We start from the raw sequence: 13,483 nt of genomic DNA, 5'->3' as shown, positions 1-13,483 counted from the left end.
GCTATACAGAGGTTGTATTATTGTCAGATGATGACAAAGAAGGTGGAAGGAGTTAGGGAAAGCAAAGGGTCAGGGAACCAAAAAGCCAGTAGGCACTGAGGAAGGCAAGACACTGTATAACTCGTATAGCAGGCTATTGAGGTTGCTGAGAACTGAAAATTTTGAGGCTGGCAGATCATTATCTGCTGTATAAGCCACATAGTCATCAGCATTCATACATGTCCTCCAGGTTCATGTTTTTTTCAGTTATTTGATCAAGATATGACCATATTAAAGGTGTTACCTTGGATTTGGTGCCTGAAGGGCATTCCATCTTTGCTGATGCAGATATATTTTTCCCTCTGAGAATAGTTCTCATTTGAGTTACAGCATAGTCCTCTTGCATGGTCATACCATGGAGGTATCAGACACTCTCTGTGTAGGGAGAGACAGTCTTCATCCCAGCTGCTTCCATAAAACATCAGAGACCCTGTAAGAGGCTTTCTTATACTCAGACATCCAGTGTGCATCCCAAGGAGATTTTTCATTAGATGGGTGAGAGCTGCAGTCTGAATGGGGGACCTAAGTGTGAACTTGCTGTAATACCTCTATGATCTGAGGCTAAAGAATTGCTGAGTCAGACTTAGCTGCATATTCTCACCTGAATGCCATGCCTTCCACAGGATTCTGCCCTCTCAAGCTAATGGGACAGAAGGATGCTTGGTAATAAACATGCTGCATATGTTTCTGTGTTGGGGCCCTGTATAGAAGTTATTATTCCAGCACTGGGTATTTTTAGCAGAAACCCCAAATGGTGGCTCTAGATGCAGACATTGGGATGAAGTGCCATGAAGCATTTTATTGCGACACAAGAAATAGAATGTAGAACTAGATGAGTTTCCTTCTACCTCCTTTTTTATAATCTCCTCTGCCAAAAGAGAAGGATTAGCCCTCTTCCCCATAGGTCCTTGGCCATAAATCACAAAACCAGTAGTGAAGGTTTTAAGAGACCAAATTCTGCATGAAGTTTAGCCTTTCAGCTTTCCCCTAATAGCCTCCATGAGACAATGCAGTACATTAAAAATGCAGGAAGAGGGTTAGAAATGTTGGATAACTAACATGTAGGATAACATGCATTTTGTTCAAATAACAGGTTCTTGATACCTGAATGTATTATGTCTTTTGTCTAGAGGAAATTCATTGACGTTCATCATATCGGTATTTGGCAGGGTTGTAGAAGTATGAGTTAAAGCAAATGCTTAGCACGGTTCTGAAATGGTTTTCTTTTCTTACGTTCCAGAAAAGTCTGAAGTAAGTTTCAGTTTCCTGAAGGACATTTGTAATTTCTGACACCAGGCCAAAAATGATGGGTTCACTATTTCCAAACTCCCTTCTGAGACACACAATTGTTTTATCTTTGTCCATCAAAGCCTGAGAAAAGTCTCTTTTGATTACTAGATGTATTGGAAAACATATATTTACATGCCAGTGCCTAATTCTTTTTATCTCTTTTGTCTTTAGTAATATTTTCATAATACTTGTTAGATTCCAGTCTTCATTATGCTCTGCATGTGTCAGGATTTCTTCCAGTTTATCCTGTAATACTTGATCTCACTGTGAATCTAGATGCATCCTCTATTTTTATCCCCAGCAACCTCCTCTGTCCCATTTGAAAAAAAAGCTAGATTATCTGAACTCTTGAGGTCAACTGCTAAAACTTGTCAGCTGATGTCTGTTTGTTTTTGGACAGAACATCCAGTTCTGAAAATAAGCAAACTTGATACCCATTTTTCTATTTGTGGGTTGATGCTGAGGATAGTAGGAGCAACAGTAAAGTACATGTTCTTTTTAAATACATAGAAGGCTTACATTTGAAGTTGGATAAAGAGCAAGTTTTAATAAATTTTTTAATTTCTTGGCAGATCTGTACTTCTTATAATAACATTTGTCAGCTAACCCTGCTCTTACCTATACTGTCTCAGTTAAATTTGTCTGGTCGCTCAGTACAGTAGTCCCTCTGGTAAGGATCCAACTCTGGTAAAGTTAGTGGCAGCTGTCCAGTTTAATTTACTGAGAGCTGGATCAAAGTTATTTCCTATTTCATGTTATCTGATAAAGGACTTGATTACAATTTTTCCAGCATGCGGATATGGCCTCCTATTTTTATATCTAGAAACTGATTTCCCAGAAACAGGGAAAATTTTACCTTTTCTCCTTCAGTTTAGCCTATGATTATTTAAGCAGTCAAAGCAGAAGAGTTTCATTTCTTGCTTCTCTCTGCCTATGATTAAACAGTATTTATTTGCACCTTAACTGAGAGAGTACACTTTCCTTTAACAAAACTGTTTTCTGTGAAGTAAAATCACATTCTGTAGATATTGTTGCCTACTCTGGATAGATTTTGGATTTCTGGGTTTGATAATAGTACTTCCAGAACAGTACTCTGCTTGCATTTCCTGAGACTTACAAGAATTTTTTTTTTCCTCCTCTTCCTCCTCCTCCTCCTCCTCCTCCAATAAAAACAATGATGATGGTAATAATATATTATGGGAGAATCCAGTGTGGCAGTTTTAGTGAATTTCAGCGTTAGTGACTTTTGGTTCAGTGTTGCTAGGTGCTTCAGATTTCCCTGTGTTATTGTCTTCTGGGTAATGCTTGGGTTGTCTTGTTTAGTTTTTTTGTATTTCTGAATATTGTTGTTATTATTAATTATTATTATTTTGAAGACATACTTTCTGCCTGAGATCACAATTTTATCTTCCCACAATCATTACATCCCTTTTATATTTAGGAGTTTATTATAGGTGTATGAAAAAAGTGGTTGATACTTCTTATTTTACCTAGTGTGTTTCTGTAGCAGCTTGTGCTGTCCAGCTGTCCTTTGATGAGGATGCAAATGTAGGGGCAGCTGCAGTCAGGGAAAAAGCAGAAGAAAATAGTTCCTGAAGAAGACACACTTGCTGTAGGCCAGCAGGAGCCTTATACGTTCTGGTACTGCTCTTGCGTGAACATGGTATTTTGGAGTTAGCATTAGGTTATTAACTGTAAAATCTGCTCCACTCAAAAAATATTATGTTGATGTAGTGCCAGCTTTTCAGCAATTAAATTTCTTTAACATTACAGCATTGTTACTACAGCCTTTATTTTTCCAAGTTATTACTCATTTACTAGACATTTGAATCTGTGCTGCTTATAAAATATACTGTATGATGACAATATTTCACAGACATCAAATGACCAAAGTATTACATACCAGATGATTTGCCAGAGACATTTTAAAAGCATATATGTTTTGGTTTTAATTTCTTGCTGCTTTTATTCAGTGGTTCATAATCAACCAATATGAACTACTCAAGAAGTTGAATAAGTAAACAACTGAGATGTGGAAACCTTTATCCATTATTTGCACTCATAGCATTTTGCAATTGAAAATTAATCACTGAAAATGTTATTTTACTTTTTTTATAACATTGCCGCTATATTAGCCAGTAATAGTTGTCCTCAGACATTCCAAACTGGATTCGTACACCCACTGGAAACCGAATTCTGAAAATAATCCCAGAGTTGTATTATCAACTGCTATACTTCAATTATATATAAACAGGACATAAGAGATCTGAGAGGCATATCAGTAACATAATGCATAGCAGTAGCCTCTTGAAAGAGAGACATTTTAGGGACATTTTTAAAGAGGGATTGGGAAAACTAGTTCATTCAATTCATCTGAACAGGATGAGCCTGGTTCAAGCTGATCAAGTCGGATCTCCAGACTTCTGTTATCTGACTTGTTTCTTCACTTTTAGGGGCCCAAAATACTTAGGAACGTGAGTAACAACACGTCTTAAACTGGTAGCGCAGTTTTCCAAGGGAAAGTTATTTACAGAACCGAGGATTGTTAGAAGTATGCTGAAGATTCAGCCCTGCAAATACATTTGCACTGAAAGCAAGCTTGAATAACTTTTCCCTCGGAGATACAGCGCCCTTCAATTACCTGTAGGACCAGACCTTGGCTTGCTCGTTTTAAGCCTGGCAGGCACAGCATCACAAGTGTCAGTGGTTACGGCTTCCCCGGGCTTTGAGTTCTGTGCGGAGAGAGGCAGCAGAGGGCGCCGAGCCCGGGCCGCGGCCACGGGTCTCCTCCCGCCCTGGGTTTCCCCGTCCCGGGATTTCCCGCTCCACCTGGAGGAGAGCCCTTATAAACCGCGCGCGGGCTCTCTTCTGGAAAACTGTGGCAGAGCAGCAGGATCTCACTGTGCTTCTTCACAGAAAATAGAAAGCACGGCTTTTGAATTTACTTTCTTTACCTAGTAACAGCACTTACAAAGGTTAGAACAGATGGGAAGAACAAGCCGAGCTGTGCTGCTAATTTTGTATGTGTTTATGACTGGTAAGTTGGGGGGATGGGGGCGTTTGCTTTATTTGTTTTTAATTTTGCTAAGTGTAAACTGACCTACAATTTACTGTTTGATCTTTATTTCTCTTTGTTCTGGTTGCTTTTAGATTTCAGTGACTATAACTGTCAATTAAGTAGTTTTGTCAAAATGTCAGAAAGTTTTTTTGACGTTTACTTTGAGCTTTTCTATGCTCTGCAGTGACACAGTCATTTTCTTACTGAGTTCACTAAAAGACAGTCTAGGAGACAACTGCAGTATATCACTGCATGTTTGATTTTTACTGTCATCCCTGACAGTATCAGTCAAGTCTGCTACTAAATGTCCTGTTGAAAGTGATTCTGCAGTTGTCCTTGCTATCTTACTTACCGCCCCTCCCCTCAAATGTTACAAAGTTTTAGAACCAGATCCACCTGACAAAAAAAAGTTATATTGTGCCTCTGCATTTATTTTCACTGACAGCATTGGGTTTATGCCATTTTATACATGAGAACCGTCTGTTAGAGTCATCTGAGTCTGTATTATCCTTGACAAAAGTAGCGATGTTTATGGGGTATTTTGGAGAGGTAAACCACTGTATGAGCTTTATTAGTTTAACCTCCACACAACTGTAAAGTAAACTTGCAAAGTGATGACCTCATGTCACAGTAGAACATGAGAAGAAATGGCAAAATAAAAGTTGAGAATGCTGCTGAGTTTATGTATGTTCTCCCTATTGTAGTTAAAGCATTTGAAATGGAGATTATACCTGCTAACAGAATTGTTGCACAGATTGGAGAAACACTCATACTCACATGCAATACTACTGGCTGTGCATCACCAAGTTTTTCCTGGAGAACCCAGATGGACAACCCCCTTGGAGGAACAGTGAACAACCATAGGACATACTCTACCTTGACTATGAATCCAGTTAGCATTGTGAATTCTCATGATTATCTGTGTACTGTCTTCTGTGGTGAGAAAGAGAAAAAAGAGAAGAGTATCAAAGTTGAACTTTACTGTAAGTAAACATGTAAAATTCTCTTGAAGTAGTACACATTCGTAAAAAATCAATAATTGTTTTTGGATATCATGGTTGGCAGTTAACTGATAATGCTAGGATAATGAGCCTGCTATAGCTCAACATATATTTCCTTGTAAGATTCCTTTATCTGTCTGTTCAGGACTCTTTCTTAGCCCCTTTCTGCTTAGCTTTCTGCACTGAAGTTAGTACTTATTCTTGGTAATACTTGAAAGCCAAAACGTAGACTCCCCAAAACATCCATAGAGCTGGGAAAAACAAAACAAACCAAACAAAAACAACAACAAAAAACCCCAAAAAACCAAAAAACCAAAGCCTTTGCAGTTTGCAGGGGAATGATTCAGATGTCTAAACCTACCAACACAGAAAACAGGATGCCACCAATGTATGGCTTGCTCTGAATGCCCATATTTAGGCAGCTCTATCACTGCCTAGGTGCCTTGCTGGATCTTATTAGATTATTTGTGATCATATTTCAACAATTGTACAAATATAATTCCTGTTAGTGTATGAACTGCTTATAAAAGACCTGTATGTCTTCATATCAAGATATGTCTTGTAATAAAGTTGATGTAACATCATGTTCTGAATGCATCTGAACTCAAGATGTTTGATGTCTGGATCTTGCTCTTACGTTGACCCTAGAGCTCATCTCTGCTAGACTAAAGAAATGGATTTTATTCTTTTAGCTTTCCCCAGCAATCCTATCATTGAGATCAGGCCATCCTTAGTTGCTGGAGAACCAGTCACTGTCATCTGTAAAATTCCTGATGTGTATCCTTCTGATCACCTGGAAGTACTCCTAAAGAAAGAGGGGTATATTCTTCATGAAGAAAATTTTTATGAAGATGACAGCACAAATACAGAGACAAAAACTGTGACTTATTCTTTTAATCCCACGGCTGAAGATATTGGGAAAGAGATTATCTGTGTGGCCAAGTTACCAATTGCTTATATGGACTTTGAACCTAAAGAAAGAGTAACTTCTCAGAAACTGAATACAAACTGTAAGTATTTTTATTCTAAGGCTTTCACACCAAGTACTGTTTAATGTTAAGTTTAATGGAATGGGCTTATAAAGCGTGTGCTATAAATCATTTATAATCTGAACTTCTTATCTATGTTATTTATGTAGATAATCTATTGTATTCAGTTGAATTCTGTTGTATTCAGTAACAGTCACTGTGTCATTAAATACCTACTGTTGTTCATGACAGAAGTAAGACCTTCAGTAACTCTTCTCTCACTTTCTTACCTTGGGTCCTGGTGCTCAGTCAAAAAGTAAGGACCAGAAGAAAAATGGCAGCATGCAGATAAAAAATTATTTTTAAAATTGCCATTGTATGCTTAGCAGTTCCAAGTTTATAGTCCTAAACAATAGGGAGACAAATGTATGAGTAAAAAAAAATAAATAAATTTGTACATATTTTGTCTAGTTTATCTTTCAAAGCTGCAAGCTAAATGTCTCATCATGTGTGGAAAAATTGTTCCACTGTGTTACTGGAATACACATTATTCTTTTTTTTTCTTGATATTGCGTGAAATGTACCTCTAGAGAAGCTAGTGTTAAAGATGTGCATGTCATTTTTCATTAACTTACTGACCTTATCTTTCTTTTGTTCTCTTCCAGTTGGCCCCAAAATTACTATCATTACTGCATCTCCAGGCAACTCGCCAATGGAAGGAGACCCTCTAAAACTCACTTGTGTGACTGAGAGTAATTCACCAACACAAACAGTTTGGAGAAAACATTTGGCTGATGAAAGCATTCAGCATCTGATAGAAAACAATGTCCTTTTTATTCCCCATACCCGTTTCACTGATTCAGGACTGTACATCTGTGAAGTAATTAATCTGGTAACTAATAAAACAGAGAAAGCAACTATGGACATTGTCATACAAGGTACAAGTCTGCTTGAATTTAACTTGTGTTATCCAGTACCCACCTGGCAGCTGCCTGTTGGGTTAGAGGATGCTGAAACACTGAAAATTAGGAAATTATGGGGCCTTCCTTGTTATGTATTCAGGATTTAGCTTTCAATTTACTGCTGTTCTTCATGGGCTGTGCTTTTCATTTCTATGCTTAATTTTCAGCAAATTCTCTGTACTGCTGTTGTACATGCGTAACTCTATACATTTCCTGCAATGCAACACTCAAAGTGATAAAAGAATCTGGGAAAGTGTGTGTGGGGGGGGGGGCACTTACTTCCTTGAAATGCTAATATACATAGCAATTTCACAGTGACGTCATGTCTCCTTCTTTGAACTACTAGTTTTAGTCATTTAGTAGTTGTTTAATAGTAAAACTCTTTGGGACACTATTATTATTACTACTACTACTGATGATGATGGTGCTGCTGCTACTACTACTACTGTTTCAATAGAGCCAAAGTCTCAGATGGAGCCTGGGACCAAAACCAAAATGAACAGATCCTTGGGCTAGCAATTCCTGCTTTCTTAAAACCCTCTCCATCTTTAGTACTTTTTAATTAGTATAACAGCCTTTTCTTTTGTCATGCAGGTTCTCCAAACATTACAGAACTCTCTATTGAGCCTTCTATAACAGTTCGAGAAGGAGAAAATGTTTCCATACAGTGTTCTGCTGAGGGTAACCCTCCTCCCAAGATTATTTTAAGGAGAAAATCTGACAGTGCAGACATGGGGTCTTACAGTGAGGGAAGAATTCTCCTTCTTCCATCTGTGACATTCCTAAATGGAGGAGACTACGAATGTATAGCAGAAAACAAGTTTGGGAAAAGTAAAAGTGAAATAACACTTAATGTGGAATGTGAGTATGTGTAATGTTTTCCCAATAATTTAAAAATAATTGGTTAATTCTCCACTTGACTTCAGTGATAAATGTAACCATCAAACTAAACAAAACCCTGGGAGTACAAAAAAATCAGCATAGTCCTCTGCTATTCCCCAAGAAAAGGAGCAGTGTGGATGAGCAAAACAAAGACATGAAATCTTTAATGTAATGACAGTCTTAAGTCAGGATCTGAATGAATGAGAAACTGATCTACCTTAACGTTCTTGTTTAGAAGTACTTGGTTAGTATGTTTAGGCTATAAAGAGTTTGTATGGAAGCTCCCATACTGTGTGCTTTACTTATTCTGAGAATGAAAAAGAAATTAACTTCGGGAGGCTGACAGCCTGGCATTCAGTAGGACTTGTTGGATCCATCTCTAAAAAATCCAGTGATGATTAACTATAGGATTCTTCCTTTCAGATGGACCAAAGAATACAATGATCTCTGTTATCCCTGCTACTGCTGTTAGAGAAGGAGAAACTGTGGTGATGAAGTGTACTAGTTCTGGTAATCCGGCTCCAGTGATCTCTTGGAAGAAAAAGACAGCCACTGGGGAGCTGGAGAAAATGTTTGAAGATGCCACTTTACCTATACAGAATGTAAAAAGTCAAGATATGGGGCTTTATGAATGTGAAGCTTATAACCAATTTGGCAGAGAAGAAAAAGCTGTCAAATTGCTTGTTCAAGGTTAGTAGAACAAGATGGAACACAAGTTTTTTGTTTTATGTATTGTAGGTCCAGATCTCATCTGTGAAGGATGGGGGAATTCTGTCTTTGATGTCAATGGAGTTAAAAGGTGGTCCTAATATCATTAGGTCATTTAGGAAGCTTCAAATAATGAAGGGTGAAATCTGTCTTGGTACAGATAGCATATGCAAAGTCCTCAGGTCAGCTGAGCTTCTATTACTCCTTCTGTTTGGCAAATGTATGCATGAGGCAAAGAAGCTATGCAGTGCCCGTATTTTCTTCCAAATAGGTCTCAGTGGAGGATCCAGACACCTGCATACAAAAGATTCAAAGAAAAAGTACGTGCTCAAATCTCTGTGGAGGGACTGTATTACAGCCCCTTGGCTCTCCTTGTTATGAGTCTATCCTGTTCTTGCAAGCTGCATTAAAGCTATACCAAATGCTGAGTCTTCAACCTACATGCAATGATAGCAAGTTTCATTTTCAGTAGTAAGCAGACTTCTCTGCTTTAGCCCCACTGCTTCTGTTTATTGCATGGCAACAGTGTATTGCTTAGGGATCACTTCTGCCACTAATCCATCTCGCTTTCTTATTCTTTACTATTTTTGTAGCTGCACCAAAAATTACACTTTCAGTTTTCCCTTCAAATGCAGTGATACAAGGACAAAGTGTTACCATCTCTTGCACATCTGCAGATGTTACATCTGTTCAGAGTACTCCGTGAAAGAAAATAGGTGATGGGATCGCTACTCTTGAAGCAGTAGGTGGTAAATATACCAAAGACAGGGCTCAGCTAAAGGATGCAGGAACATACAAATGCATATCATTAATGAATGGGGAGAGCAGTCTCAGCACATAGTATTTTATGTCAAAGGTTAGTTAAAATAGCTACTGTACAGAGTTAATATTAGGATTTGGTTTAGACAGACAGAATGACATCTCCACTTCAGTTCCATTAAGAATGAATTGTCTTTAAAAAAACTGAGATGAGTTGCACAGGTTCTTGTTATAAGTGGTAGGATCTTAGTGCTAATGAAAACTGTCCAAAACAGCAGATGCACAAAACAATTGCTACTTCAAAATTTTTCATAGTTCCGCTTCCACCTTTGAAAACAGGATGTAAAATTGTGGAACCTAGTGAAAAAATACTATTCTAGGACTCCTTCCTTTGCCTTCCCTATTTCTCTTCTGTTGAAAGAGGACATCAACCTCTGGGTCTGTTGGTCTGTGTCCTTTCATGAACTCAAATGAATAAACAGTGAATTTAAAATAAGAAAAGAAGAAAAGACTCCATAAAATGTAAAAGATATGCAACATACTCCAATTGATAAAATATTCTTTCTGTCAGCTGCTGTTGACAGCGGTGTGTGAAGGATAGCTAGTGACAGAGCAGTGTCTGAAGCTACATGCTTGAATATTATAGTGAATACATTAACTGGATTAGTACTTTGTGTGTACAAGCTGTTGATACCTCATGAGTTTTTTACTTCTGTTTGTTACTAAATCCTACCTTGCATTTCTTTTCTTTTCAGTTCCTCCCCAAAATATTACTGTGTTAGTATATCCATCAGAAAATGTCAAAGAAGGAGAAAATGTCACTATTACATGTAGCACGTACAGTAACCCACCATCACAGATGGTCCTGAAAAAAGTCCATCAGGAGAAAGAAATTATTCTGTCATCAGTGAATGGAACCTTTATACTCTACAATGTCACCAAAAATGATGCAGGCAGATATTTGCTTGATGTTTTCAATGAGGCTGGAAACAACGTCAAAGTGATTGAGATATCTGTTGTAGGTAGGTAGATCTATTGCCTTGAACTTACTTTGTTCATACTTTCTAATGAATTTTGTGTCAAGGTGAGCACAACTAGCTCATGGCTGATCCTTGTGCAACAATACTGCAGTTAACCTAAAAAAAAAAAATCCCCAAATCAAACAAAATAATAGAACAGCTGATGAGAATAAGCTGTATTTAACCTTGTTGTGGTTTAACCCCAGCCAGCAACTAAGCACCACACAGCTGCTCACTCACTTCCCCCCTACCCAGTGGGGTGGGGGAGAGAATCAGAAGGAAAAAGGTAAAACTCGTGGGTAGAGATAAGAACAGTTTAATGGAACAGAAAGCAAGAAAATAATAATGATAATAATAACAATAATAAAATGACAATAATAATAAAAGAATTGGAATACACAAAACAAGTGATGCACAATGCAATTCCTCACTGTTCACTGACCAATGCTCAGTTATTTCCCAAGCAGCGATCCCCCCAGACCAACTCCCCCCAGTTTATGTACTGGGCATGACATCACATGGTATGGAACATTCCTTTGGCCAGTTTGGGTCAGCTGTCCCAGCTGTGTCCCATCCCAGCTTCTTGTGCCCCTCCAGCCTTCTTTCTGGCTGGACATGAGAAGCTGGAAAATCCTTGACTTGGTATAAACACTAATTAGCAACAACTGAAAACATCAGTGTGTTATCAACATTTTTCTCATACTGAACTCAAAACACAACACTATACCAGCTACTAGAAAGAAAATTAACTCCATCCCAGCTGAAACCAGGACAAACCTCCTTACAGTGTAGATGTTATTATCTCTCTTACCCAAGTTGGTGCAGTAGCTGTAAGGATAGGGCCAGAAAAAGGTGGATCCTGGCTGCATTTCTGTCCACATGCATGAATGGTGAGACTAATCCAGAGAAAGTTCTGTTTCTCAAAAAGGTCTAGAACTTGGACTTTTTAAACATGGGTCTTCTCCTGAAGCGTTGTTTCCAGGAGTTAGAAATGTCCCCAGATGTTTCCTGGGTAAAATATATTATATTCTTCTTGTATTCTTCATAAGCTCCATGGTATCCTTCATTGTAGATGATATCAGATGGGTCTGAACTTGCACAGCAAATTCAAGACCAAGATAGTGGCTAGGAATTCAAGTGTGTAATATGGAGTTACGAAAGAAAAAAGCATAAGGAATACATTTTGAAATGTGCTTTGTGCACGAAAACAGAACTAGTGTTCCAAATGAAGGTCATTAATAACACTGCTTTTACAGTAATATATATATATATATATATATCTGTTTCAGTCAGGTTTTACACAATTTTTTCCTCCTTTTGTCTCCATTTTCAGGAAGATTGGAAAAAACAGATCAAATGATACCACTGATAATTGCATTCTCCTGTGTAACAGCAATAGCAGTACCTGTAGTTGCAATTTTGATCTACGTGTCAAGAAAAGCAAAGATAAATGGATCCTACAGCCTTGTAAAAGCACTCAGGCTGAAAGTGTGATAGCATGAATATAAGTCTAAGTTCATAATAAGTAATGTTATTTATTGTTGTGACTGGTTCCACTCGTCTATAACATATGGTAACAAACAAATGACTTAAGAACACTGCCATGTGATAGCAAATGGATTTTTTTCATGTTTTGATAAGTGTCTCAGTATTTAATTTAAAGGGAATGCTAGCATCCTGTCCTAGAAACTGGTAAATCACTTCTGTGTTGAAGCATGCTGAACAAAGAGTTCCTTGGAGAACTAGATTTGTACATAGTGTATAATTTGTGTTAAAATATGTTCAACTGAATATCAGTTTGTAAAATTGCAGTCTTACTGCAACTGTACAGAGAAATGTTGTTAATTCAAAGATATAAATCAGCATTACTTGGGCTGATCAGATGACAATATTTTATTTTGTATTACTCTACAGAGTGAATGTTTTTAATACAATTTGTCTGCTCATGGTAATGTTTGGAAAATATTCTCTTTTCACTCATATTGCCATAAACTCTGTACCTTCAATGAAGTTACACAATCACTGGGCTGTGCATTCCTGGTTAAGTTAATTTAAGATCTCGAGTCTCATAATTAAAACATTTTTTTTTAAATATTATTCAGAATGTATCTGGGGTTATAGTCTAGTTAGTTTTAGGACAGCTGAGGTATTTTTGTAGGGTTTAATCATTCTCAAATCAGTGTCAGATTTCTGTTATTTTGTGATGAGCCAAATCAGACACTTCATTTAGAATATAAGCTGCCAATAAATAGGCTTTATAGATTTCCACTGCAAAATAAAACTACCAGTAGCTTTCTTTGATTAAATCCCCCTAGTGATTCTTGCTTAAGATTATGTCAGAATACACATTCCTATGGAAGGAACCAGTGAAAATTATTATCCTTAGCAACAGCAGCTTCGACTGTCATGGGAAGCACTAGCTGTAAAGGCATAAGCAAGGCAGGCAGCAACCTAAAGGCATAGGCAAGGGGGAGGCAAAATGTACACAGCCTCAGTGATGGTGATTGAGTTGTTTCCTGAAGAAATGCCCTTCCCAAGCTGCTCGCTGTGGAAAACTAAACTGCTTGCCTGACAACTTTCCTTTTAATAGAGAACTGGTGCCTGCATGTTTCACCCTGGTTAGTGCCTTTTTTCACCACACATCTCTCCAGTGTTGCCAAAATGGCTGTGAAAACAGTGGACTTTCTGTGCAGAGGCAAAGATGAGGGGGAAGGAGAGGTGGAGTTTGATGGTATTCTCTCTTACATCCCTTCTCCTGGCTCGCAGTGCTGCTTTGACTCATCTGGCTGGTGATGTT

At 37.9% G+C, this 13,483-nt stretch overlaps 1 protein-coding gene across 6 annotated transcripts; it reads left to right on the top strand.

The window, feature by feature from the left end:
* Positions 1-4,216: 4,216 nt before the first annotated feature.
* On the top strand, positions 4,217-12,634 carry VCAM1 (vascular cell adhesion molecule 1). 6 transcript variants are annotated; one of them, XM_075037552.1, is made up of 9 exons: positions 4,217-4,366; positions 5,092-5,370; positions 6,081-6,398; positions 7,022-7,294; positions 7,913-8,179; positions 8,624-8,802; positions 8,939-9,090; positions 9,180-9,228; positions 10,423-10,666. In XM_075037552.1, the coding sequence occupies exons 1-9, from the start codon at positions 4,315-4,317 to the stop codon at positions 10,447-10,449; spliced, it is 1,596 nt and encodes a 531-aa protein (XP_074893653.1). In that variant the 5' UTR covers positions 4,217-4,314; the 3' UTR covers positions 10,450-10,666. The 6 variants fall into 6 exon arrangements, with proteins under 6 accessions (XP_074893653.1, XP_074893654.1, XP_074893656.1 ...); XM_075037553.1 differs by lacking the exon at positions 8,939-9,090 and adding an exon at positions 9,544-9,657 and having other exon boundaries at positions 8,624-8,890; positions 10,423-10,518; XM_075037555.1 differs by lacking the exon at positions 10,423-10,666 and adding an exon at positions 9,544-9,561.
* The last annotated feature ends 849 nt before the right edge of the window (positions 12,635-13,483 follow it).

This window comes from Buteo buteo, chromosome 10 (assembly GCF_964188355.1).
Source record: "Buteo buteo chromosome 10, bButBut1.hap1.1, whole genome shotgun sequence".
Lineage (NCBI taxonomy): Eukaryota > Metazoa > Chordata > Aves > Accipitriformes > Accipitridae > Buteo > Buteo buteo.
This window is presented reverse-complemented; position numbering and strand designations above follow the sequence as displayed.